At 44.8% G+C, this 26,546-nt stretch overlaps 1 protein-coding gene across 4 annotated transcripts in view; it reads left to right on the top strand.

Annotated features, from left to right (window-relative positions):
- Positions 1 to 26,546, top strand: part of DNAAF8 (dynein axonemal assembly factor 8) — a 91,895-nt gene that overhangs the window by 20,525 nt on the left and 44,824 nt on the right. For 2 of the 4 annotated variants that reach the window (XM_077918419.1, XM_077918418.1), the window contains exons 10-14: positions 993 to 1,137; positions 11,327 to 11,521; positions 18,922 to 19,068; positions 20,024 to 20,071; positions 24,710 to 24,904. In XM_077918419.1, coding sequence (XP_077774545.1) covers positions 993 to 1,137; positions 11,327 to 11,521; positions 18,922 to 19,068; positions 20,024 to 20,071; positions 24,710 to 24,904 — 730 coding nt within the window. The remainder of the gene's footprint in view (positions 1 to 992; positions 1,138 to 11,326; positions 11,522 to 18,921; positions 19,069 to 20,023; positions 20,072 to 24,709; positions 24,905 to 26,546) is intronic. The other 2 variants (XM_077918421.1, XM_077918420.1) reach the window with 2 other exon arrangements.

Below are 26,546 nucleotides of genomic sequence, written 5' to 3'. Positions count from 1 at the left end.
ACAACAACAACGAATCTGGTTCATTTCCCCCCTGTGTCTTATTCCCCTAGTAGAGAATAAAGCTGATCAATTTTTCAGCAAAACGGTCATAATCCTGCCTGCCTTCTCTCAATTCTGATGATATTGGTTTGTTTGACCATGCAAGCTGCATCCCATGCTTTATTTAGCCAGTTGTCCAGTATGGGGATTCTGGGAATTCTTCCAATTATAAGCAATTTTCATACAAGCAGCACTCAGCAGATAAAGGACCATCTCTCTGCACTTCGGGCCTGATGCTTTAACAATCAAATAACGCCAGCTCAGAACAGTAGATGATGGTCGTTTAGTCTGTGTAATAAGAAGTGTACCCTAGTCAGTGGCATATGGGACACAGGGATTGGGGGCAGCTAAGGAAAGCCTAGCTTGGGAAATAAGAAAAAGGAGATGGGTTGAATGAAAGTGAAATTAGGATTGTTTCTGTGTTCAATAAATCAAGGTCAAAATCCAAAAGATGATCCAGAGACTAGGAGGCCCTTCAAGGAGCTTTTCAGCCTTGGTTCCAAGAGATGCTGCCTGTTCCTCAAGGCCCTTGAGCGGTGGAGTATCTGGCTTGCCTTTTGAGGACACAGTGTATGGCACCAGGTCAGGGCCAGGTATGACACTGGAAGAACGTAGGATGAGCCAGCTGGATTAGACCAAAGGCCCATGTAGTTCAACATCCTGGTTTTCACAGCGGTCAGCCAGATACCCACGGGAATCTCAAAAGCACAGGACCTGAGTTCAGCAGCTCTCTCTTCACTTGTGAGTCCCAGTAACTGGAGTACAGTGGCATATGGCCTCTAACAGTGGAGGTAAAACATAGTCATCATGGCTAGTAGCCATTGATAGCTTTGTTTTCTATGAATTTGTTTCATCTTCTTTTGAAGCCAACCAAGTGGTTGTGGGAGGTGGCAAGGTCACCACGTAACTGGAATAAAAATGCAACATGATGTCCCTCTCCTTGCATTTTGTAGGACAGGAGAAAGCCAAAAAGAAAAGCAAGGAGAAGAGAAGCGCAGGAAACAGAGGCTCAAGGAGCAGCTGGAAAACTTAAAACCTCAGCACTCCACCACTGGAAAGCAGCCCATGGCAGAACAGACCCCCGTCTTATTCCATACGGTCAGTAGCACAGAATAGCCAGAGAGCAGCCTTCTTCTCAAAGGGATCTCATGCTTCCTTCCAACCCTGGTTGTCTTCTGGCTGGGTTTATTTCAAGCCAAAGCTTTGGGCATGCTACTGCCAGTCTTTGGATCGTGTCAGACTCTGTCAGCACAGTGGCAAGAAGTGTTGCGCTAGAGTTTACTTAGGGAAGAGATTTATCAAACCACCTTTTGACCACAGAAATTGGTCTCCTTGAGGGTATATGAAACAGTATTTGAAGAAAGCAACCTGCCCTGTGGCCCTTCGGATGTGCTTGGCCAGGAGCAAGTTGATCAGAGAGCAAGATACAAGAAGTATCCAATAGACAAGACTGTGGTCTAGTTCTCATTGAGACAGTAAACTATAGTTTGGTCTATATCACTTCAGACAGAAGGTGGGGGCTCTCTAACTGAATGCTCCTTTGTACAAACAATTCCATGCTCATAATAAAATCAGTACGTCAGGGAACAGGGTTCTAAGCCTAAACTTCTTCACAGCATCGTCATTTTTCAGGTTTGTTTGTTTTCTGGAGGAGCATGTAGTTATGTGACACACATGCACACTACTGTCAGAAGTTGTCCCCTGGTTTACCACTAGGCCAAAGTCATGATCTTCAGGACTATGGACAGCTCCCAAATGGTAACCACTTGCTTCAATAAAGTACAAAGCTAAAATTGTGAGATCTCAATTAGCTGCTCAAATATTCTGCCCTGGGGCTCTCTATATCTTGGGTTGCATCCAATGTTAGTCCTAGAGAGCAGACCCACTGAAATTAATGAGCAAGACTAACTTGGGTTCATTAATTTCAGTGGGCCTGTCCCCAGCGGTAGCCTTTCAATATCCTTTCCAGCTCTGAAGAGCAGGTTTCTGGAGCGGAATGAGACATCTTGGGCAGTTAGCAGGACAACTCATCAGATGGTTTAGGCTAGTAGTCTCTCATCTTTTCAAACTCAGGACCAACCTTTAACGTAAACACGCATTTAGGGGTCCCTTTCTTTTCTTTTTTTTTTAAACCAAATATTTGCGTGGTGGTAATGCTGCTGTCATGATCCACCTTGGACCAGGCTGTGATTTACATAGTACAGGGTCCCTAGCCACCGTTTGAAGGCTATCCACTCACTGACTTCTAGATATGCCATTCACTCCTCTTTGCCAGCCAGGGCTTCATCTGAATCTTGGAACATGCCATTGCTTTGGGTCAGCTTTCACCTTTAGGTCTCTGAGTTGTTTTTTAGACCAGGGTCATGTCAGCTGTAACCAAGTAGGAGCCTTGCATGTTCAGGCTGAAAAGTGCCTATTCTCTTGTTGACCCAAAGAGAAGAAAAGAATGAGCTGTTGAGTCTACAATCTCACACTCTCTGATATTTTACATCTGTCTTCATTCAGTTTCCCTTTCTCTGCAGTTCTGTCATTTATCAAGATTATTTCATATTCAACCGTATCCTACAGAGTCTTATTTTTTATTTTAGCAGCCCTCCACAGGTTTGTGTCATCTGCAAATCTGATCAGTAGTCTCTATTCTTCTGTATAAATCAATAATAAAGAGAGAACTCTTTCACTTACAGCTCACTTCACAATACACCGTTAGCACAGTGGCAGGTTCTGAAGAGCTCCACGCAGCTTGCAATCCACGCATGCCTCTTCTGTCTGACAGCTCCTTATTCTTCATAAACATCTGCTAATAAAACATTTAGAAAGGGAAGAGGCAGTGGCATCACTGGTCCACATGCAGCTGTCCTTTTCAAGACAGGTCTGACAGCCGTGCTTTCTGCGTCTCAGATTGGAATATTCTTCCCTTCCTCTTTTTGATTCATGCACAGATTGAAGAATTAAATTGTTTTGACATGTGAAACCAAAGCAGTTATAATTTGGCAGCTGTGTCCTTTAAAATTTGGAAAGGAGCATGACTAAGAGAAATATAAATAAATGTTGAGGCACCACATTTCCACAGTGCCCCTTTTTTCAAGTTGGTTATCGGATGTGCCGTTTTTGGGCAGGCCTAACCAAACATTCACCTCACCTCATCCGTGACTGGGTCTTCTGTTTCTGGCCCTCCCAATCTATCCTTATCTGCCTGATCTGGTTTCTGACAAACAGTCCATTCTCAGCCCCATCTTTTACCTTTTGCCTGCTGAAACCTCTCTGTCTACATAAGAAACCAACCACAGGGCTGTTTGCATTAGTCCAAAGACTAAGTCTAAAGGGATGGAGCTGTGGCTCAATGGTAGAGGATCTGCTTTTCATACAGAAGGTCCTACGGTACAGCAGGAAGATAATCCTGCCTAAAATCCTGGAGAGCCACTGCCAGTCAGTGCAGACCGTACTAAGTTAGATAGACTTATGGTCTGACTTCGTATAAGGCAGGTTCCCATGATTCCTGGGCTGAAGTGTTAAGGTGGCCATGTGACTTTCTTTACAGATGACAGTCCTCTTATTTGAAGGGCTGCCTGGTCCTAGTTTGATTTAAAGATAAAGATAAAGATAAATAACCATGAGAAGGGACAGCAGGAAAGGCCTTGAAGTTGCCAGTCCCCAGGAAGACTGAGCAAGCACACTGTGGTCACATATATCATGTTTCTGTTCATTATTTCATAGTAAAGGTAAAGGTAAAGGTACCCCTGCCCGTCACGGCCAGTCGTGACCGACTCTAGGGATGTGCGCTCATCTCGCTCTAGAGACCGGGAGCCGGCACCATCCGAAGACACTTCCGGGTCACGTGGCCAGCGTGACGAAGCTGCATCTGGCGAGCCAGCACCAGTGCTGCACACAGAAATGCCGTTTACCTTCCTGCTATAAAGCGGTCCCTATTTATATACTTGCACTTAGGGGTGCTTTCGAACTGCTAGGTTGGCAGGAGCTGGGACCGAACGACGGGAGCTCACCCCGCCGCGGGGATTCGAACCGCCGACCTTACGATCAGCAAGTCCTAGGCACTGAGGTTTTACCCACAGCGCCACCTGTGTCCCCTTCATTATTTCATAGTGGATGATAAAATATATATTTGGGGCGGGGACAGTGGAGGCAGCCATTTATTTATTTACTTACTTACTTACCAACAATGCCCCTAGGAATTAAGCAAATGCCATTGGTGGTGATACAGTTGCAATCTTTCTTGGAATGATGCAATCAGTCCTGATGATTAATCATTTTTTGAAGGTTATTTATCAAAATCACCATGATTTCTTGATGATTATCGGAATCACCATGATTGGAAGGAGCATCATTGTGGGGTTGTTTTTTTTAACCAATGAAATCCTGATGACACAACCATGATACAACAGTGCTCTTGGGGCTGATGCAGTGTAACGATGGAACATCAGTGCCTGTTGAGTCATTTCATAGATTTCTTTGCCACTGGGTTGCTCTTTGTGACTTTGCCACCTCTTGAAAGGGGTAGTGGAGCTTTATAGAGTGTTTTCAAAACAAAACTGGAACCCCCTCCCACGTTTTCTCAAAATGGTGATTACTTCCTCCAATTTTTGAAATGAAATTATTTTTATTGTTATCTCCACCCACTTGAAAATGGATGAAAAATTTCCCTCGCCCTTTTGCAAGTGGAAAATGTTCCTGCAAGAGTAGAAGTGGGGAGGAATTTCTGGCCCAGCTGGCCTTTGGACTACTCCTTTTAGGAACACAGGAATCTGTCTTATACAGAGTCAGACCATTGGTCCATCTAGCTCAGTACTGTCTACACTGACTGGCAGTGGCTTTCCAAGATTTCAGGAAGAGCACTATCCCAGCCATATCTGGAGTTGTTGAGGATTGAACCTATCACCTACTGGATGCAAAGCTCATGCTCTGTTGTGTCAAGGCCAGAGCAGTGAATCATGTAGGCAACCTCTACCCTGAGGAAGAGCTTTGTGCTCCCAAGGGAGGCTTAAATTATTTCCTTTATTTCTCAAGGTTGCCTCGTGGTTCTTTTATGTCATTCTGGTGTGGCCCGGCATGTAGATTAGGAGTGACTCCCCTAGACCTGGAATACTGTAATCTTGCTGGTCGTTCATAATACATCTCAGTAATTGAGTTGAATGGTAATTACACTGGAGGAGCTTAGAAGCCCTTCACTGCCTAATGAAGGTGCTTAGAAAGTAACACTCTTCTTCTTGTTCAAAAAAAATAAAATAAAAATAAAAGTACATTAGCAATTACATTAATGGTCTTGGCTCATTTAGTGCCAGGAGGGAAATCTAGACATTGTGCGCTCTCTCTATCCTTAGCTCACCCCTCTGCGCTGCCTATAGGGAGGCAGAGCCCTCTCTGTTCTTTTGTGGAATCCCTTCTCTGCTTCTGTTCCTTTTGACGTTGCGGAAATGTTAACTGTGAATTAAATTTGGTCTGGTCGAGCTAAATTGGGAGCTAATCTGTGTGCAGATTCAGTTCTGTGGCTGGTTGTATAAAAATGCAATTTGGCAGCGAGATAATCAGAGCTCCAACACTCATTCTGGTTAAGGGTACCTCGCACAGAGTTGGTTTTTGATAAGTTAACAGATGAATTAAATCAGGCGCGTAAACACACAGTTGCATGGTCACCAGGAACTGCTTTTGGGGAGCGTGTCGGGAAAGCCTTTCAAAACATCCATTTTTCTGCTAGGCCACAAAATGACACAGGCACAATTCTTAATGGGGTAGTTACTTCCTTGAGCTAACTTGTAAGGCTGCTTTAAGAGTAAATCATTGGTGTTGTGGTACCCCAGAATATCTGGATTTAAACTCCCTTCCTTTCCCCTTCAAGTTTGTAGTCCTTTCAGCTCCCTTTCTTTCTCAGAAGTAAGTGTCTGTGTCTGCACATGTTGGGTAGGAGCCAGGACGGCTTTATTACTGGATTTGGGACCTAAGAATCAACATGGTGTACTTTTTTATGGGTGATGTGAGGTTAGACATGCTAGGAAGGAGCTCAGCTTAACCTCTTTTGTCACAGATGAGCCTTTGCCAGTTTTCCCAATTATGAGAATGAAATACACGAAGCCCCTGAGGCTCTCCCCAGTTCAACCTCCTTTTGGTTCTGTTTCTCTAATTAGAATTTTTTAAAATGACCTTATAAAGATATGAAGTCTCTTCTAAGCCCCGCTTCATCTCGGAGTTGATTTAAATGACCTTTTAGCTTTCTTATGGAAGCTATTCCTGATAGAGTTTGACAGGCCAAACTACTTGTTGCTTTGACTTAAGGGGAAAGCTGCCGTGAGCTTTATTTTAAAAAACCGACTACACTCTACACTTTTGTCCATATTGATTGGGTGGCCAGCAGAGGTCCCCATGTGCTGATCCAACTGCATCGCTGGAATCTTTCAGAAGAGGCTCACAAAGGAGAGGCGCTGAATAAAGCAAGTTTCCCCACAGCGAAACCCCAGGCACTGCTTTGCAAGGGAATTTCATGCACCCTTATCACCAAGCAGAGCAGGAACTGTTGCACAGATGAATTAGTTAGCAGGCTGAGTTCAAGATGCTGGTTCTGATATATAAAGCCCCCTACAGCTTGGGGTAGGATGCCAGAAAGATCGTCTCACCCCTTATATACCCCATCGATCACTGTGCTGAGCGGGTGAGGCCCGTCTGTAGATTACACCTTATCAAAAGGTCTGTTACGCATGATATAGGAATCGAGTCTTTAGTGTTGTGGCACCTAATCCTTTGGAATTCCCTCCCCTTGAATATTATTTATTTCTGTATGTTTCTATTACCTGCCCTTCACTTCAGGGCAGGTCCCAACATTGAAACACAATATTTTAAACAGTTTTAAACAATGCTATCTCTGTTGTCTTTTTGGCACCTACCTGAAGGTCTTCCTTTTCCAGCAAGGCTTTTAAACATGGTTGGTTGGATTTTTTTGTCACCCAGGTCTCCTTAGTAACAACAACAACAACAACAACAACAACAACAACAACAACAACAACAACAACAACAACAGATTAGTCTCTCTTTGAGAGTTTACCATACAAATGTGCATGTATTTGTATATTCCTGGGCAGTGTGGTGCAGTAGATAAGAGAATTTGGATGGCAGAGTAGCATACAAAGGTATCAGTCAGAGGCAGCCATGTTTGTGGGTGCCTGAGGAGGAACAACTCCATGTCTATTTGTGCAAGTTCATATTTTGCATAAATAATTATGCTTTTTAAAAAAACTATTGGCATATTTTTTTCTGTTTCTGGTGGTCATGACATATGGAGGAAGCAGATATACAAGGCATTGTATATCTTCCTATTCCCTTCCTATTCCTAGAGTTCTTACTCAGCAACTTTCGTGATTTCGCCTGGTGTTGCCTATATTCGTAAGTATATTGTTGCAACTATAAGGACTAGAAAATGGAAGATTGAGCAGAATTTGAACCCAACAGCTGATCTGTCCCCCCACCCCGCTCTGTTATGAGATCACTGTATACCCACAGCCACAAAAGTATAATGAAAGAAGCTACAGAGTTCAGCAAATTAAGCACTCGTTTTGGCATTTTAAATATCTGAAGCCATATTTTGCCTACATTTTTCAATTACTTCCCTTTGAGGTCCATTGCCCATTTGAAAACAAAATGCAGCACAGCTGAGATCCAGAAATCTCAGTGCTGCCCTAACAGAGTCGTATGTTGCAGATCAGTGACCCCACCATGCTTAATATGGAGGCAACTGCTAGTTTTACGGAATACAGAATTCCATAGTAAAGTGCATTAACTGGAAGACCGTTTAGACCATTACTGTCAGTATTGCCCACTTCTTTACGGCCAGTTTTTTCTCTAATTACAGTGTGTCCGGCCAGTTGAATGCAGGATTATTATTATTATTACTCTTTTTGCCATGACAAAGCAATTGTCACCGAGGTTCCAGGGTTTATTTTACAACTTAATGTGGAACTTTGGATCTGTGAACAGATGGCATTGTCATTATTTTAGCCTTCCCCAAAGAATGGAAAGAAACACACAGTTGACATTTCCAAAATGTTTTTATTCAGTAATAAAAATTAGCTGCATCTCATTGGAGAGACTGACTTAACTCCTGAGTTCATAGGCAAAAGGAACACAGAGGAAGCAGGGTTGTGTTGGTGGTGCTTCCAGTCCAATTTGCGCAAGGGACAGACAGGGCAGCACACTGCTTTGTGTCCCACCCTGAACACTAGCAATTTAGAACTAAGGGCTCCTCCTAACAACCTACTTACTGAGCATTCATCCTGATTTGCTTGCACAAAGTGCAGGCGCAGGTTACGTTAGAACTGCTCTTTTATACAGCATTCATTTTTATTTGTTGGTAGGGAGATCATACAGCAATAATCATTCACCCTGCTTTGCATGGCATTCGTCTATCTTTCTGTTACTCATTCATTCCCTCCACGTTTTCAATGCATTTTCCCTGTCACTTTCCTAACCGCAAAAAGCCTGTTACTTTTTAAAAAGATGATCTGTTGCCAACAGAGCTCTTGAATCCCTTCTTTAATTGCACACATCTAAATTTCCCAGAAGGCACTTGACTCCCACAAAATACGGACAGTCTGGAGCCTTCCTGCTGGATGTTCCTCTAACCGCTGTACCACATGACCAGAAGTGGGCTGGTGTTAAATTACCGCTACAAGATCCAGCCACTGGCTGATTGCCAGATCAGGCAATATCACATAACACACACACACTGAAATAACTTGTTATTAATGCTGGTATGCCAATATTACAGACAAAAACATTGGTGCAAACAAATCTTTCTCTTCCTCAAGTGTCACCTGGCAGCAGCCATTCCACCAGGCTCCCTCAGTGGGAGAGATGAGAAGCAGGGCTCATTGCCAAAAGACTTTGCCAACAGACCGGTTCCTTCAGGCACCTCCTTCCCTGAGCTGTTTCTATGACAGCTGATGATTATAATAACTACTACTTAAGAATCGGTGCCCCCCTCCCTTGTCCCTTTCCCCTTGTGTGACACTTTTTTAGATTGTAAGCCTGTAGGCAGGAACTGTCTTGTTTTAATTGATTGTGTGTAATCTCTTCTGGCACCCTTTTTGGCAGAAGAGTGGGGAACAAATGCTCTAAATAAATCAGTCTTGATGACTGGGTTGTAAGGTTTGTCTCTTCTTCTGGAGCAAGGAAGGCAGACTTCAGGCTTCTGGGATCTGCTTTGTGTTTTACTAGAACCACAAAATCCACCAACACATCCTGCATAAAAACCCACTCCTGGTTACCCTAAGCTTTCAGCAGTCTAAGCAGTCTAATTTTCCTAATGGCTGGGTGTCAGAATCCTTGCCAATCTACTGCAAATCTCCCAGAGATCTCCCTTCAATCTGATTTCAGTAGGCGACTGAGACGCCTCCATCAGACCTCAGCCAAGTGCTATTGTGGGATCCATGGGCCAGAATATCCAGAGCATCACAGGCAGATGGCATGGCCAAAGATGGGCCTGTGGTCATGTTCTGCAGAGGGAAGATATTTTCAGCAGCTTCCGTCAGTGGTGAGTGGCTCAAACTGAGGAGCCAAGCCGGGAACAGCAGTTATTTAAAAAGGCTAGCTAGGCCTGAATTGGTTCCTCAGGTCATCTGATCGCGATGGGCTGAAGAACATCTGTAACATCTCTGGCCATTACCAAGGCAATGCTGCTCTGTCTTAGAACTGCCCTCAGTAGTCCAGGGTGAGAGTGTGGCCTTGCTGCCAGAGTCTCCAGTTCACTTGGTGGTCTTGCGCCCACTTAGCTGTGAAGCTCCCTAGGCAGCCTTGGGCAAGTTGACTTGCCTTTCTGACTAACCTGCTTCACAGGGTTGTTGTGAGGATAAAATGAAGCCTCACATAAACTGCTGTTGTTTGACCCTCGGAAGGACACATACAGAAGGATGCTTCTGTGGGGCAATGTTTCTGAATGTGTGTGTGTTATATAGCTGCTTAGTATGCATTATGTATGTTCATTATGTATTATGTACTGTTAGAAATTCTGTAGCAGGTCTGTAACTGGCCCTGGGTTGTGAATTGAATTGGGTCAATTTGGGTTGAGGCAACCCCAGGTTGGATGAGGTCTATCTGGAGTGATCTGGGCGGGGGGGGGGGCAGTCCAGTGGAGAGGAGAGGAGGAGTGGAGATGCTTACAGGCCATCTAATCACATATTTAATTAGGGTTTTAAACCCTAATTAAATAATGTGCAAGGCCTCTGAATTTATTTGGGTCCCGGGATCACACTGGATTGAATCAGGGCCTCCCTGAAGTGCTGGATTGTACTATTATGTATTATCTATAAAGATGTGTTGCTTATTTTTATGACTTGTATTTATATAATAGCTTTCATTTTTTGGTGTGAATATAAAGTTATGTATTGATATAGTTTATTATCTTCTATGTTCTAGAGTGCCCTGTGGACTTTTGACAAAGTGTGGCATATACATTTTAATAGTAACAGTGCTGCTGCTGCTACTATGTACTCAATCAAATAAGTGCTTTGAGACTTGAGACTTACATTAAGTTTCAGCAGTTTCTGTGACCAGCCCAAAACTCAGTCACCCAATGCATATTCTGTGCCCTCTTGTTTTCACACATGGCTCCCATTGGAGTGTGCAAAGGTGGAGACATCTCACCAGAAAGGCAAAGGGAGCCGCTGGCTGCCGGAGGATTTCTCCGGAACTGCTAAACTGCCTAGAGAAGTCAGTTCCCATTTAGAAGTGTGCAGCAGATGTATCATTTGGCAGATGTCTGCAGTCAGTAATTTGCCACTCGTCAGTGATTGCCTGCTAAGTTGCCATGACCAAAGCTGGGGTGAAAATAACAGCGAAGGATACGCTTAGACTTGTCCATAAGCAATTTTCTAGAAACCTCTCCAAATATTAACTGTTCTGTATCCCAAAGCCAAAATGACAGTCCTTTAAGTCCACCTTTTGTATTCTTTCACCCGAAAGTTTGATTTATTTCCTCACATTTTCTACAGAGAACATAAGAAGAGCTTGCTGGATCAGGCCAATGACCCATCTAGTCCTTGAAGAATTCCCCTCCCAAAGCAACACTTCCGTGAGTGGTTTAACGGTCACTCCTTCTTCACAGGAAATTTTGGGAATTGTAGCTTTGGGAGGAAAACTAGGGGTCTCCTATCAACTCATGACATTTTTAACAGACTACAGCTCTCATAATTCTTTGTGGGAAGCCAACTGTCTAAAGTAGTTACCAGAGTGCTTTACAGGTGTGGTGCAATTGTTGTTTGAGTTTGATATCCCCACTCTCTTTTAACAGGAGGCCTCCTTCCTTGCCCCTGTCAACACGCTGCCCACCCCAAAAGGCGCCAAAAGAGAGATGCTGCTCATGACCATTTGGTTATCTAGCTGCGGACAGGTTGCCCCTTGCTGCCAGCAGACCAGCTTCTTTCCCGGAACCCCCTTGGCAGCAGCTAGCATCTACCCTGCAGTTGTGACCTGGCTCCTGTCTCTGGTGAGTGGAACAAATAGCTTCTAGGAAGTGTTGCAAACTGGAGGCAGGCGTCTTTGCAGGACAATCTCTTAGCCAGATGAAAAGGGAGATATAAAGCTGCAGTGAGATTTCCAATAAATCAGAAAGTTGCTACTAGCCATAATGGATCTTGCGGGAAAATTAGGACAACAGGATAGTTCAGCTGGTAAGAGCACAAGGATCTAAATCCCATGGGTTCGAGCCCCACGGTAGGCAAAAGATTCCTGCATTGCAGGGGGTTGGGCTAGATGACTTGTGGGGTCCCTTCCAAGTCTACAATTCTATGATTCCAGAAGCCTTGTGTGACCTTCCCAGAGTCCAGTAAGCAAGGCTTAAAATGTTCCTTCCAATCCCCTGCAATGCAGGAATTTCAACTAAGACAAAAGGTAAAAGTAAAGGACCCCTCGATGGTTAAGTCCAGTCAAAGGCGGCTATGGGGTGCCCCATTACAGCTGGCCATCCAGTCAGATGGGGACAGCATCTGCCTGCCTCCAGTCTTCAGGGACCTCACTTGTTCTCCAAGAATTCTCAGTGATCATAGACAGAGGCTCTGAGATTACATCCACAAGCTTCTTTAGTACCCTTGGGTTCAGGTCATCAGGCCCTGCAGATCTCAATTCATTTAAAGTAGCCACCTCTTTCCCTATCTTAGGCTGCAGCTCCCACTTTGCATCATTTGTTCTGTTATCACCAGGTTCCTTTTGGATGAAGACAGAGGCAAGTAGATGTTGAGCAGTTCTGCCTTCTCTCTGTCACGCAGTAGCATTTCTCCGTCTTCCCTACGCAAAGGACCTAATACTTGCTTGTTCTTCCTCTTGCTTCAAACGTAGCCGAAGATACCTTTTACAATTATTTTTAGCCTCTCTTGCAAGCCTGAGCTCATTCTGAACTTTGCCGTGCCCGACTTTCTCCCTGCGACTATTGGCTACTTGTGTATACTCCTCCTTCGTGATTTCCTTTTTCTTCCATTTCTTATACATGCGCTTCTTAAAACTCAGCTTATCCGTAAGCTCTTTATGCAGCCACACAGTTTCTTTAGAAGTCTTTTCTGGAATAGACTGCTTTTGTGCCTTCAGTATTTCACCTTTAAGAAATTCCCACCCTTCTCTTTGAGTATTCTCCCTTCTCTTTGAGTATTCCTGATGTGTGTTTTCAAGACCCACCTTGTTCAAGGGATTGTAATATGTTTTAACTGTTTTTAATTTTAAATGTTTTTAACCTGCCCTCAATCTGCTGGTGAAGGGCAGGTGATGAATTTAATTTAATTTATTAGTAAATAATATTTGAACTCTTCCCTGAATTTTCAGCTTCTTTTTCTTTTTCTAAAGAATGAAAGCCTCTAACCCTTTCACCCATAAGGGGAATTGTGCAGGCAATATTCTATCCTATTTCTCAATAATAAGCAAAATGCTTACTCCTGCTTTCAGTGTTCTGGTCAGCGGTCTGAAAGGCACCAGAATAATTGACCAAAGCTTGGCAGTGTTTATTTTTTTAAAATTTCATTTGGAAAAAAAAAAATCAATGTTTAAAATGATTTAATAATTCAAATGCATTTGACTGCTCGAGCACGATCCAGCCAAATTTAAGCACTTTTTATGCTCAGTCAATTTCAGTGGGAAATTTAACCTGGAAATCTTATACATGTCTACTCAGAAGACAGTCCCCACTGATTTCAGTGGGACTTACTTCTGTCAGGTAGGCATGCATAGAAAGTTGCAGCATTAAGCCTGGGTGTTTGAAGGCTGCAATTCTAAATCTACTGGGATAACTGGCTCAATTACCTGTTGAAGCCCTTTATTATACAAAATCTGCAGTGTTTGGCTTGTGAATCTGGTTAGGGGGGAAAAAGACTTTACCTGTTGCAGTCACTCACACAAGATGCTCATAGGTAAGGAAATAATTATTGTAAGAAATATAGAAAAGGGTTCTAGTCTGAGTCTAGAGAAGAACAAGGCAGTTGTGCTTGCTCTTTTGTTCCCTCGGAGGATAATTCAGAGATGACCACTCATTTTGAGGTCTGAAAGAGAGGTGTGAGGAGGAGGTTTTAATGAGGATGCAGCCTAAGATGTATCAGTCTAAACAACAAAGAGATACATAGAGAAGTCAGCATGGTGATAAAGGTACAGGGATAGTTGGGGAATCTGTATGTTACTCACTTTGTCTGTCTTAACTTCATGCAAACTCCTCTTCATCCAAGTCCCATTGAATGCAGCAACACTTTCTTCTGAGTAGGCATAGACTTTATTTATTGATTACACCAATGTCCATACTGCTTAATATAAACAATATCAAAGTGGTGCATTACATAAGAACAAAACATGCCATAAAAGCTGCATGCACATTTTGTATAGAAATTAATTCACGTTCATCAATGGTGCACACAACTGGGTCCCACTTCAGAAAGCACCGGGGCTGAACAGGAAAGACTTACACAAGGTGCTGCACATCTTTTCTGTCCATATTGATGCAACAGAAAAGCGCTTAGCTTTATTTGGATGGTGCCCCTTGTGTTAGCATAGAAAACTGTATTATACCAAGTCAGAACGCTGGTCCACTGAGTTCAGTATTGTCCACACTGACTGGCAGCAGCTCCCCAGGGTTCCAGAGGAGGAGCATTTCTAGCCCTACTTGCAAATGCTGGGGCCTGAACCAGGGACCTTCTGCATGCAAGGCAGCTGATCTGCCACTGAGCTATGACTGTTCCCTAAAGTTGCTGGATGGTGTTCCTCCCCATATACCGTATTTTTCACTCCATAAGGTGCATCTGACCATAAGGCTCACCTAGTTTTTAGAGGGGGAATTCAAGAAAAAAAATATTATTTACAGGGAGTGCTGAGCACAACCTGTATGCATCCCAGGCTCTGCTCAGCGCTCCCTTTCATGAGCCGCGTGGAGTGTGTGACGGGCTGCCCTTCTCCCTCCTCGGGGAAAAGCCCCCAAGAGCCACACACACACTCCACACGGCTCTTTAAAGGGAGCGCGGCTCTTGGGGGCTTTTGCAGGAGGTCGGGGAAGTGAGAGAGCCTCGCTCTGTCACTTCCCCCACCTCCTGCAAGAGCCACACACTCTTTAAAGGGAGCGCAGCTATCCCTGGCTTTTGCGGGAGGTGGGGTCTGTCCCTTCCCCCACCTCCCGCAAAAGCCCGGGGTAGCTGCGCAAAGCCTCCGCAGGGCAGCGGGATGATGGCTGCGCAGCACTCTTTCTAGCTGTTCTGGCTTCTGGGGTAGCCCGCGAAGCCTCCGCAGGGCAGCGGGGAGCCTTCATCCCACTGCCCTGCGGAGGCTTCGCGGGCTACCCCAGAGCTGCTCCAGAGCTTGTTGGGGCTGGCGGGGGAAGCCCAGGTCCCCCCCCCCAGCCCCAGGGACCACACATTCGCCCCATAAGACACACAGACATTTCCCCTTAGTTTTTAAGAGGAAAAAAAGTGTGTCTTATGGAGCGAAAAATACGGTCCCTCACTGCCGCAGGCCCAGCTGTTCAAGTCACCTTTTGAGCAGGCAATGCAAGGTACACTGGCATGCTGGGTTGTCTGATTACTCCTTCTTTCCTGTCCTCCTGATGCAGCCTTCCAGCAGTGCTTGCAGTTGATCAGGATGGAGGCAAGGCTCCTTTCCCCTCGCAGCCTGCATTTCTCAAGGAAATATATCATCCTCCAAATCTGCCTTTCTTCCATCTTCCACCCATGACATCAATGGCTCAGCTTATGCAAAGCAGGGCTTCCAATCCTCTCTGGCTGCTTCCAAAGTCAATAGGCTGAATCTGGTTCTTAGTTTCCAAGTCACGTAGAAGAAAGGGGAGGGGGAGAGAGGAAATCAAGGGGAAGAAACGAGCCAAAGATAATTAAATGTGATGGGTTAGAATGGAATGGAGTTTTTCCTCTTCTGTTCTTTTTTTTTTTTTTTTTTTTTTGCCTAGTGTCAAAATTTGGTTTCTATTAAAATATGTAGTCAGAGCGACGAAGGTCATTCAATCTGTGTTTTTAATTAGGCTTTGTGTGAAATTGCTTGTAAAGGGTTAATCAGTGAACTGTCAGTGCTATAGCTGTCAGATCCAGAGTTTCCTGGGGAGAGGAATTGATTGCTAAACCACTTGTAGCCTTGGAAGAGGAATAGGGTGTGTGTGTGTGTGTGTGTGTGTGTGTGTGTGTGTGTGTGTCCTAACAAACTCTCGCTCATCACCCTTTAAAAACCACAGTTCCCAAGATTCTTTGGGGGAAGCTGTTGTTCTAGGAAAGAAAGGCCACCTTCCTTGTCCTGTCTGTTGAAGTGGCGTCATAGGGCTTTAAATGTGTGTGGATGTGGCATAAGTGGAACATCCTCCTTCTATTGCCCACGATAGAATCCCCTGAAAAACTATTTTCTCATTCAAAGTGGAAGGTGACTGACAAGCTTACAACTATTAATGCACATTACTGGGGGAATAGGAAGGCTCCCTGGGAAAAGAAAAGCCACGCACCAGCTCTTCATAATAGCGTAATCACTTAGCATTGATTTTCAACGGAGGTTATTGACCCTATTATCATCAATAAGGGCAATGTACTGTGTTGCTGCAGGAGAGAACATGCCAGTCGATAAGGACTCTCTGTTCTCTTCCCAGGAAACTTAAGAGTGAGTTACAGGCTTGCTCTCTGTTGCAGAGCTACCCAAAATGCAAACATTGGAAGCAATGATAAAGCACATAGCCGTGACGGGACCCTGTAATTTTTAGCTGTCAAATGTGCTTCTCATATAGTTATTTAACTTGTTTATCTATTTGGTAAGATATCTATCCCACCCTTCTGCACTGCATTTGCAGCGCTCAGGGCAGCTTACAATTTAAAAGGGCAAAACAAGTCTGGCAGATTTGTTGTTGTTTAGTCGTTTAGTCGTGTCCAACTCTTCGTGACCCCATGGACCAGAGCACGCCAGGCACTCCTGTCTTCCACTGCCTCCCGCAGTTTGGTCAGACTCATGTTTGTAGCTTCAAGGACACTGTCCAACCATCTCGTCCTCTGTCATCCCCTTCTCCTTGTGCCCTCCATCTTTCCCAACATCAGGGTCTTTTCCAGGGAGTCTTCTCTTCTCATGAGGTGGCCAAAGTATTGGAGCCTCAGCTTCACGATCTGTCCTTCCAGTGAGCACTCAGGGCTAATTTCCTTAAGAATGGATTTCTTAAGGAATGAATGAATGGCAGATTAAAAAGGAGTGGGTTGTATTCAGCTAACCTAAGTTAGTCACAGCCATTCATTTAAATGGGTCTACTCTGAGTAAAAGTTAGCTGAATTTAATCCAGCACCGTTGGGCTGTATTCAGCTGACTTTTGCTCAGAGTACACCCTTTGAAACTAATGGTGCTGAGTTCATCATGTCTGTTAATTTCAGTGGTTCTGCTTTAAGTAACCCCCAGTTATTTAACAATAAAAGGAATAAAAAGGGTGGCCAGTACAGCAGGTAAAAGAGGTTAAGAAGAGGTTGTCATTAAAACTGTTGAGGCCAAGTGCCCGCTGTAATATTATTATATTATTCATTTAAAATGTATAAATGTCTCCCAAAGCATTAATGCAGCTTACAGGGGGGGGGGGGGGACAATGAAAGCATCACTAAAAACAGCTAAAAAAACAAATTTCAAACATTCAAAAAAAGGAAAAGCGAATCAGAGCCTCTAAATGGAGGCCTGGATTAATGGTGTCTGGGACAGAGCTCTCTTGGATCATGTTATGCAAAGAGGGCTATTAGGGGTCTCCCAAAACAAAAAAAATTCCTTCCAGTAGCACCTTAAAGACCAACTAAGTTAGTTCTTGGTATGAGCTTTCGTGTGCATGCACACTTGATGTCTAAATCTGACATCAAGAATCACAAGACAGAGAAACCAGTAGGAGAACACTTCAATCTCCCAGGACATTCTATACAAGATCTCAAAGTAGCTGTTTTACTCCAAAGGAATTTCAGAAATAGACTGGAAAGAGAAGCTGCTGAATTGCAACTCATTACCAAACTTAAAACCATGGAGAGACCTGGTCTGAACAAAGACATTGGATTCTTATCTCATTATACATGACAAAGCCATTTTTCACCTTCTCACCCCTTGCTTTTTCCTGTAAGACCTATTGCAGTCGTTAAGAGTCGTCAACAGGCTCATCACAGCTATCTGCCAATCACCCATTCCCACCACCCTTCTGAGTAATACCCCTTCCCACCTTCTCACTATATAGAAGGATTTGGCAACTTCTGTTTCAGTGTATCTGAAGAAGTGTGCATGCACACGAAAGCTCATACCAAGAACTAACTTAGTTGGTCTTTAAGGTGCTACTGGAAGGAATTTTTTTTGTTTTGACTATGGCAGACCAACACGGCTACCTATCTGTAAGGGGTCTCCCAAGCCACTGTGTGGAGCGGCCAAAAGTGAGCTCGCTGAAAGTGGGGTAATGCATGAGGTTCAGGATCCTTGCACTAAGATGAATGTGCACAGGCATGAGAGCGGAGTGATTAAAATATTACCTTTCCCTGCTTCTGTTCTGTGTTTTGCTTTGTACAGTGTAGAGCAGAGGTGTTGTGGTCCATGGTCATAGTGGGGGCGTTGAAGACCCATTACTGTTTCTGCCGCCAGCATTCTAGAGCTGCCCAAACAGCACGAAAGGGGAGCTTTTCAACCACTGAGAAGAAGTCTTCTCACCTTTTGTGCTGATGGAAGCCAATCAGAGTGAAAGATAGATGAGTCAGCCACTGAGGATTGGCTCTCAGGGTCACTCTGGAGAGGGTGTGTGGGAAGAGCACTGGGTGGGAGTTGTTCTGCATGCTCCAAAGCTAAGTGTTTAGGAACAATGGGAACACAAGGAGCTTCAGTTTGAAGAGATTGGTGTGCAGTTTCTGTTACACACAATAGAACTTCAAGGAAAACACAAGCTAAGTCACTCTGAAAGAAGATAGAGGAGTACCCCAAATGATTTCTGCATGCACATACACAGAAAACAATAGACCTTGCTTGAAGGCAACACACGGAGATCTGCATTGATCATTGCAATGCATCCCTGATTATTCTTATTGTGTAAGATTATTGCATAATCTTAGAAGGGGACCTGATTGTGGCTGGGTTTGGTTGTGAGAAGGTCATGACTGTGGCTATCGTGAAATGACCCTGTGCTTCTGATTTTGCCACTACAGTACTGCTGCAGAGTATAATAATAATAATCATAATAACAATTTTATTATTTATTCCCTGCCCATCCAGCTGGGTTGCCCTAGCCATGTATGGCAGAACATGGCTTTTACAGGGAGGAAGATGACTGGCCGGACCCCAGCCGGAGCAAAAGACTCCTATTCTGCAGAGTTTCTTCTCTACTTTGACCCAACTCAAGTTAGGCTCATGATCGGTTAATCCATGTCATCTTTTCAAATGCAATGACAGGTACCCTGCCTGGGAGCAAGAGGAGAGAGCAAAGCACCATTCCAGGTCTTGGGGCTGCAGCAGATCTGGTATAAAGATGCCCTGGCACTCCACGCTTGTTTAACACCAGTCAGCGAGTCGGAAGTCCACAGCAGTCGGAAGCATGAAGTAAGCAGCAGCACTGCAACTGTCTTTCTGTTCCTCTGTTGAGTAAGAGCCGCTGTTCTTTGTTCAATGCCATACATGTGCCTCCCTAAATTTAGAGAGGAGGCCCTCTAAAGCGCCAGTGGGGTCTTGAACCAGGGAGTCTGGCGACCAGGTCCATGACTGCTGGCATCAAGAGGGAGCTGCTGGCCCAGTGGTGTCTCTGGTCTGGTACCTCCAAGAATGTTGTTCATATCCACAGGCTGCAGAAACTGAAAAGATCTGTAGCAATAGGACAAACAGAAACTGATAATAGGATGAGCAATAGGGCACCTCCACAGATTCTTCAGCCGAGGGTCTTAAGTCAGAATGATTACAAACGACTTTGTAAAAGCCTTTTTGCAGACCGGTCACAGCAGAACACCAAGGCATCTCACCATCAGCACAAGGGCTAAAAATATAATTGGGGTTTCACCAAACTGGCAAAAGTAGCAGGAGTGGGATATTTAACCCTTCCCTGTCTGCAAGTTTCCTCATACTCAGCTGCTGCCTGCAGCTGCTTTTCCCCACAAGGCAAACATACATTCAGAATGTCAGCTTTAGGTGGCTGGTGGGGCTGAGATGGGGGTTTAAAGTAGGGCTGTCCTACTTTAGGACCGCCCCCCCCCCCCAAGATTGTAATGAGATTTGGAAGGGGCACTCACATGAATTTAAACATTCTCACTTTCCCTTTGTATATTAGATGGATGAGGGTTTTTGTTTTTTTAATGTCCAAGAAATGTGCAATGTCTGGGAGCAGCTTATTTGTTTAGTTCTTACTGTTCTGGTTTTGTTTGGATTTCTCTCCCTTGTTTTTATAATTTTATGATGATATGGTTGTAACCTGCCCTGGGACCTTCTGGCGAAGGGCAGGTATGAAATCTTATCAATAAATCATCTGAAGCATTGGCAAGGATTTTTGTTCTTGTCGTTTGAAAAGAAAGAAAAGGAAAAGCAACAACAAAGCCCAAGCACCTCCTATTTAAAGGTAATATAAAAATTCGTTAAATTCACTTGCCCACCAAAGACTAATACGGTTTTGGGGAGGGGTGTTTTCACTCTGCCCCTTCCCAAGAATTTATGAAATTTGGCTGGACTGTATACTTCAGCCTATCACTATTTGAAACCCTTTCATCTTAGCCTCTTCCCCCCCAGCTGATCTTCTGGATTCTTGGACTCATGGATGCATGAAAGAGGATACGGAGTAGTGAAGTGGGGAAGTGGGGGGGGGGAGGGCTAAGCACCTCTCCTCCCATTTGTTGCTTCTCTTCTACAAATCACACCCTCCTCCTTGACAGTTTCCAGCTGTTTGGCAGCCCAGGTGCCGAGACACAGGTCTGTTGTCACCATGGGTCTAGTTTAGTTGGGAATATTTTACAATACCTTTGGTGTTCTAGGATGCTTGCAGAGATGCTATATGCTTTCTCAGTTACAATCACATGGATGCTGAAAGCTGTACTCATCCACAAGTTAAGAGTGTGCATGACTTGCTAACTGGGAGTATATAACAATAAAGTAAAAAAAAAAAAAAAAAAGCCAGACACAAGGATTATCTAAAAGAGCATTGCCTCAAAGCTGCAGGTCACCATGGTTATTGGCGAATTCAAAATCCTGCACTCCCTTTACCTTCTAATTGCTGGGTTTTTTAAAAAAGAAGTGCAGGAGACAGAGAGCAAAGAGGGTAATGATTAAGGCTTCAGTGTGTATTGATCATCCGAGGAGAATCACCGGAAGCTACTAATATTTTGACACTTCTGACTTAAGCAGTTTAGTCCAATCTGGTGCTTAATATTTCAGTGGCGTTTAAAACCCTTCACCCCCTCCCCACCCTGGCTGCAGCAAGCATTTATCATCTGCAGCTGAGGACCTGGCTGCCAGAGAGCAGTAAAGGCCACATTTCCTGCAGTGTGTCATAAAACCCGTAATGTGACAGCTGTGGCTGCTGTGCTCTCCCCTCCCCCTCCTCTTTTGCCTGGAGGAAAGTGATTGATGTTGATTAAAAACTGCAATAAACAAATAAAGGCAGCTTTCAGGGAGAAGGGAATTTGGGGGTCCTTAGAGCAGCTGGGCCCAGAAGCACCCACCAAACAGCAGCAGTTTTCAGATGATAAGGGTGCAGGTCCACGCCATATGTTTAAAGCACATGCAATGTGCATGTTGTTGTTGTTTAGTCGTTTAGTCATGTCTGACTCTTCGTGACCCCATGGACCAGAGCACACCAGGCACTCCTGTCTTCCACTGCCTCCCGCAGTTTGGTCAAACCCATGCTGGTAGCTTCGAGAACACTGTCCAACCATCTTGTCCTCTGTCGTCCCCTTCTCCTTGTGCCCTCCATCTTTCCCAACATCAGGGTCTTTTCCATGGAGTCTTCTCTTCTCATGTGGTGGCCAAAGTATTGTCCTTCCAGTGAGCACTCAGGGCTGCTTTCCTTCAGAATGGATAGGTTTGATCTTCTTGCAGTCCATGGGACTCCCAAGAGTCTCCTCCAACAACATAATTCAAATGCATCAATTCTTTGGCGATCCAATGTGCATGGCTTTCCCCAATGAATTCTGGGAACTGTGGTTTGTCAAGGATGCTGAGAATTGTAGCTCTGTATGGGCAAACTATGGTTCCCAGGATTCTAGGCAGGGAGGAGCAAGGGGGCTAAGGAAGAAGGGGACGGGGGGGATGGGGAGCCAGTGTGGTATAGTGGTTAAGAGCGATAGACTCGTAATCGGTGAACTGGGTTCGTGTCTCCGCTCCTCCACATGCAGCTGCTGGGTGACCTTGGGCTAGTCACACTTCTCTGAAGTCTCTCAGCCCCACTCACCTCACAGAGTGTTTGTTGTGGGGGAGGAGGGGAAAGGAGAATGTTAGCCGCTTTGAGACTCCTTAGGGTACTGATAAAGCGGGATATCAAATCCAAACTCTTCTTCTTCTAAGTGGGAACACGAAAGAGGTGTGTAAAATTATCCAGTGGTGTGGAGACTGCTGCTAGAGAGAGGTTTTTCTCCTGCTTCCATAGTCCTAGAATAGGAGCCATCAAATAAAGCTGAATGTTGGAAGATTCAAGCAAGCAAAAGGAAGGACGTCTTTGCACAGTGCATAGGTAAACTGTAGAATTTGCTCTCATAAGAGGCAGGGACTGTCATCCACTTGAATGGCTTGGATTAGACAACTTCATGGAGGAAGAGGCTTATCAGTGGCAACTAGCCATGATGGCTGTGTTTTGCTTTTAGCTTCAGAGGCAAGAAGTATCAGAATATCAGTTGCTGGGATTCACAAGTGGGGTGGGTGCTGCTGCACTCGGGTTCTGCTTATGAACTTCCTTCAGGCATCTGATTGGTGAGCTTGGGAACAGGAAGCTGGACTAGATGGGTCTTTGGCCTGATCCAGCCAGGCTGTTCTTATCAACAGTTATAGCAGTACAACTAAGGACTCTGCTGGTTCCTTGGGGCACCTGGATCCAGCTGTGCTGAAGAACAGCAGTACCACCTTGGAATGGGGAGCAAAAGGGCCGGAAGCATCAGAGATGGTAAAAGGCAGGCTGGTGCTCTGATGGCGTGGCAGTCTTCATGCCTAATGAGTGGGACACATTGCTGGAGGAACAGTACTATGGCAGCAGCCCAACCACTGCTGCTTCCTTAGGACCACAGCGTCTTCTCTGGTTGTTCTTGGGGTGGCAATCAGCGGGGACTGGTGCCCATTGTGCCTGGTAGGGTGGAAGGCAGGGAGCCCAACAGTAGGGGGAGCCAGAGCCAATGACAAACAGAGCCAACTCATTCTAGTTTTGTCCCCATCCTCCCTCTCTCTGCTGAGTTCTCCAAGGGTCAGCACTGAAACTGAGGAGGAGAAGCTGACAGCCAGGGGTACCCCTTAAACTGGTTGTAAGCAGTTAAGGCAGGCGATGGCTGGCGGAGGGCAGACTGAGCTTGGTCAAACTGTGCCCCATTTGCTCTAACCAACCAACCTCCACTGGTGGTACTGCAGCGTAGGAAATACCATGCCTAGTAGCTCTGTCAGCCTGCAAGCTGCCTCAGTGCCACAAAAAACAAGCCCCCTGAGCCCCCTGTTGCTTTACAATGAGCTTTGTATCTGGTGTTTGCCTTCTCTTACAAAGGTGCCTTCAAAATTCTGTCTGCCAGCAATGGATGCCGTTGTTCCTCTTCTTATTTGAGGCATTTGTACAGCTGACATTCATACCAGTCGAGAGGGAAAACCTGATGGGAAACGCATAAACCAAATCTTTCCGAAATGTCAGTTGCAGCAGAGAGAGAAAGCAAATAAACACCCGGGCGCTGCTTTCTCCTTTGGCAGCCTCCCTGGGGGGTTCTTTTGTTGCTTGGATTTAACTCTCCAGCCTTTCTTGGCAGTGGCGACATGCAGCATCTCTGTGACCTCCTTTAAAAACACTTTAATAGACACCTTGTGAAAAAAACCTGACATGTTTATCTCGGCAAGTTATCTCCTTGGGGACCGTTGCCTCATGGATCTCTTCATGTGGCAGAGAGCTTTTTTTGTTTAAGAGTTGGAGGAAAGAGTTGTTTAACAATGCTTCATCTGCTGATGAGTTCAAGGTCCTTGTAGGACAGCCTTGAAGAGTATTCGAATAATATATACCTGCTTTTAGCTAGGTTAACTCCCTCAGATAAGGAGAAGGATGTGAGGGAGAAAGTCTTACTCATTTGATCTCTGTGTGGACGTGCGGTTGGGGGTCCTGTGCCCTTGCAGAACAACACCTCAGAACCTTCTAGAACTAACAAGCATGAGCAAGCACTCATGGCCCTGTCTTGAGGACCATATGAAGCTGCCTGATCCTGAATCACTGGTCCATTTAGCGCAGGCTTGTTTTCACTGACTAGAAGCAGCTGTGAAGAGTTTCAGATGGGGGAGGGGCATTCCCAGACCAACCTGGAGATACCAAGAATTGAATCTAGACCTTCTCTGTGTAAAGCAGATGTTCAGCCACCAAGCTACTGGCCTCCCCCTAAAAACTGATTCTAGTCCTCGTGGTTCCAAATAAATGGCTGATGAAACTAGAAATGGCTGATATAAATAAGGAGATGCATTATACTGAGTCAAGCCATTGGTCCATGTAGCTCTGTATTGTCTTCACCAGGGATGGGGAACCTGTGGCCCTCCAAATGTTGTTGGACTACAACTCCCATCATCCCTTTCCATTGGCCATACTGACTGGGGCTGATGGCAGACGGGTCACAGTTTCCGCATCCTTGATGTATACTGTCTAGCACTAGCTTTTCAGATTTCCTTGAGATTTATTTTCTGTCCATGCACATGATAATCCACTGGAGTGCCCTTTCCTGTTGGGGGAGCGGGAAGAGACCAAAATTCTGCTGGTAACATCTAAGGAAGGATGTGTTTCACAGTCTGTTTATGAACTATGCATTATCTTTTCGATTTAGGCAATTATAAATGTTTGTGATTCCTATACTACCCACTGCAAACAAGTCTGCTACGTACTAATGCACAAAATATGGGAAGCAGTGCTGAGCTGTATTAAGATGCTAATAAAATCCCCTCCACTTTTATGTCCCAGAATACCATTTCCACTTTGCTTCTCATTCTAGGTATTTCGTTTGTTACCAGAGGACCAGGCCATTAATTTTGTGTTCCTTTTTTGCAGCCCAAGAACTCCCTTCAGGGAATGTCTCTGTTCCATCAGCAGAGCTCCATGTTTCTCTCTCAAACGTCTCTCTTGGATGTTATCTGGTGGAAAGCAGAACTGGACAGTCACATGCAGAATCAGTCATACCCCTTCCTTCCTGAGATTCCTCCCATCCACCTCAGCCACTTTGCTACCCTTAACTCAGATTCCATGGTAACGTATCCACACTTTGCCTTTGCCCCTGTTTACTGATGCTGACATGGGATGGGCAAATTTGTCAATTTCCGTTTTTCATTGCATTCTCATTTGCACATCAATTTGCAATTTTAAAAAAAGCCCTCATGAAAATTCATCTGGATTTGAGTGCAATTTCCCCCTAATATGTTTTAATGCAATTTTGTCTAATATACACATTTTTGCAAAGCAATTTCCCCTGCCATGATGCGTTGGATTTTTAGGCGCACCATCTCCTAGTATATGCATTTTTGTACATATTACTTGGCTGGAGAACTGCATTGCAAAATCTGGAATAGTGTGACTTTCATAGGCTGTGTTTCAGTTCTCGTACTGTTTCAGAAATTAAGAATTTGGAAGATTCGGCATCAAATGTGAACTGAATCAAACTTCTTCCCTGTCCCTACCAGTGGCAACACTGCCAATAGTTTTAATCATGGTTAAACAAAGAAGGAGTGGATGATGATGGATTGCACAAGCTTTCTCCCACCCGCTGCAGCTCAGAAGCCCAGGTCCAGCTAGGGGCTGGCATAACCTTCTCCAAGAGCCTTTCATTCCACAGAGCTGGCGTGCTAATGTAAGCGGTGTGTCTGGCATGAAAGCCTGGAAGGATGGTGGAGTGCTAGGCTAGGCTCCAGGCCAATGGGCTGCCCCTTTAAGCCTTCGTACTCCTCAGTGAGAGGGCCCAAGAAGTGTTGTCAGGGAGGAAACATAAAAGGGCTGAGTTGAGAAAGGGAAGCTATTGGAACAGGTTGTCTGCTCCCTGAGCTCTGTCCAGGGTGCTGAAAGACCTGCTTTTCTTAACCTCCTTATTCTACAGCAGGGGTCAGAAAACTTTTTCAGCAGGGGGCCAGTCCACTGTCCCTCAGACCTTGTTGGGGGCCGGACTATATTTTTTTGGGGAAAGAAATGAACGAATTCCTATGCCCCACAAATAAACCAGAGATGGATTTTAAATAAAAGCATAGATTCTGCTCATGTAAAAACACCAGGCACGCCCCACAAATAACCCAGAGATGCATTTTAAATAAAAGTACGCATTCTACTCATGTAAAAACACGCTGATTCTCGGACCGTCTGCGGGCGGGATTTAGAAGGCGATTGGGCTGTATCCCTGGGCCTTAGTTTGCCTACCCATGTTCTACACAGAAATCCTATCCCCGATGAAAACTTTTATCTGTTTCTGGCTTCTCTTCTTTTACACTTGAGGCTGCTTGCAGGATTAGTACCCATCTGACTATACCATGAGATATGCCTCAAACAACAACAATAAAAAGGAGGGGGAACTGTCCACTAGGGCACAATCCCTTGAGAACAGCCATAGCTCAGTGGTAGAGTATTTGCTTTGCATGCAGAAGGTCCCTGATCCAGTCCATAGAAACCCCAGAGAATTGCTGCCAGTCAGTGCACACAGAAATCAGCTACGTGGTTTGGCCTGCTACAAGGCAGCTTCCTTATAGCATGTGTGAATGCCACTGGAATTAATAGAGCTGCATAAGAATATAGTTTCCATTTCAATGGAATTTATTTATTTATTTATTTGTATTCCACCTTTTCATATCAAGGTGGCGCACACACGTCTCCCCTTCTCTGAGTAGACCCACTGAAATCAATGAAGACT

Source organism: Podarcis muralis, chromosome 14, assembly GCF_964188315.1.
Source record: "Podarcis muralis chromosome 14, rPodMur119.hap1.1, whole genome shotgun sequence".
NCBI lineage: Eukaryota > Metazoa > Chordata > Lepidosauria > Squamata > Lacertidae > Podarcis > Podarcis muralis.
The sequence above is the reverse complement of the archived record's forward strand: the minus strand, read 5'-3'. Positions and strand labels throughout refer to the sequence as shown.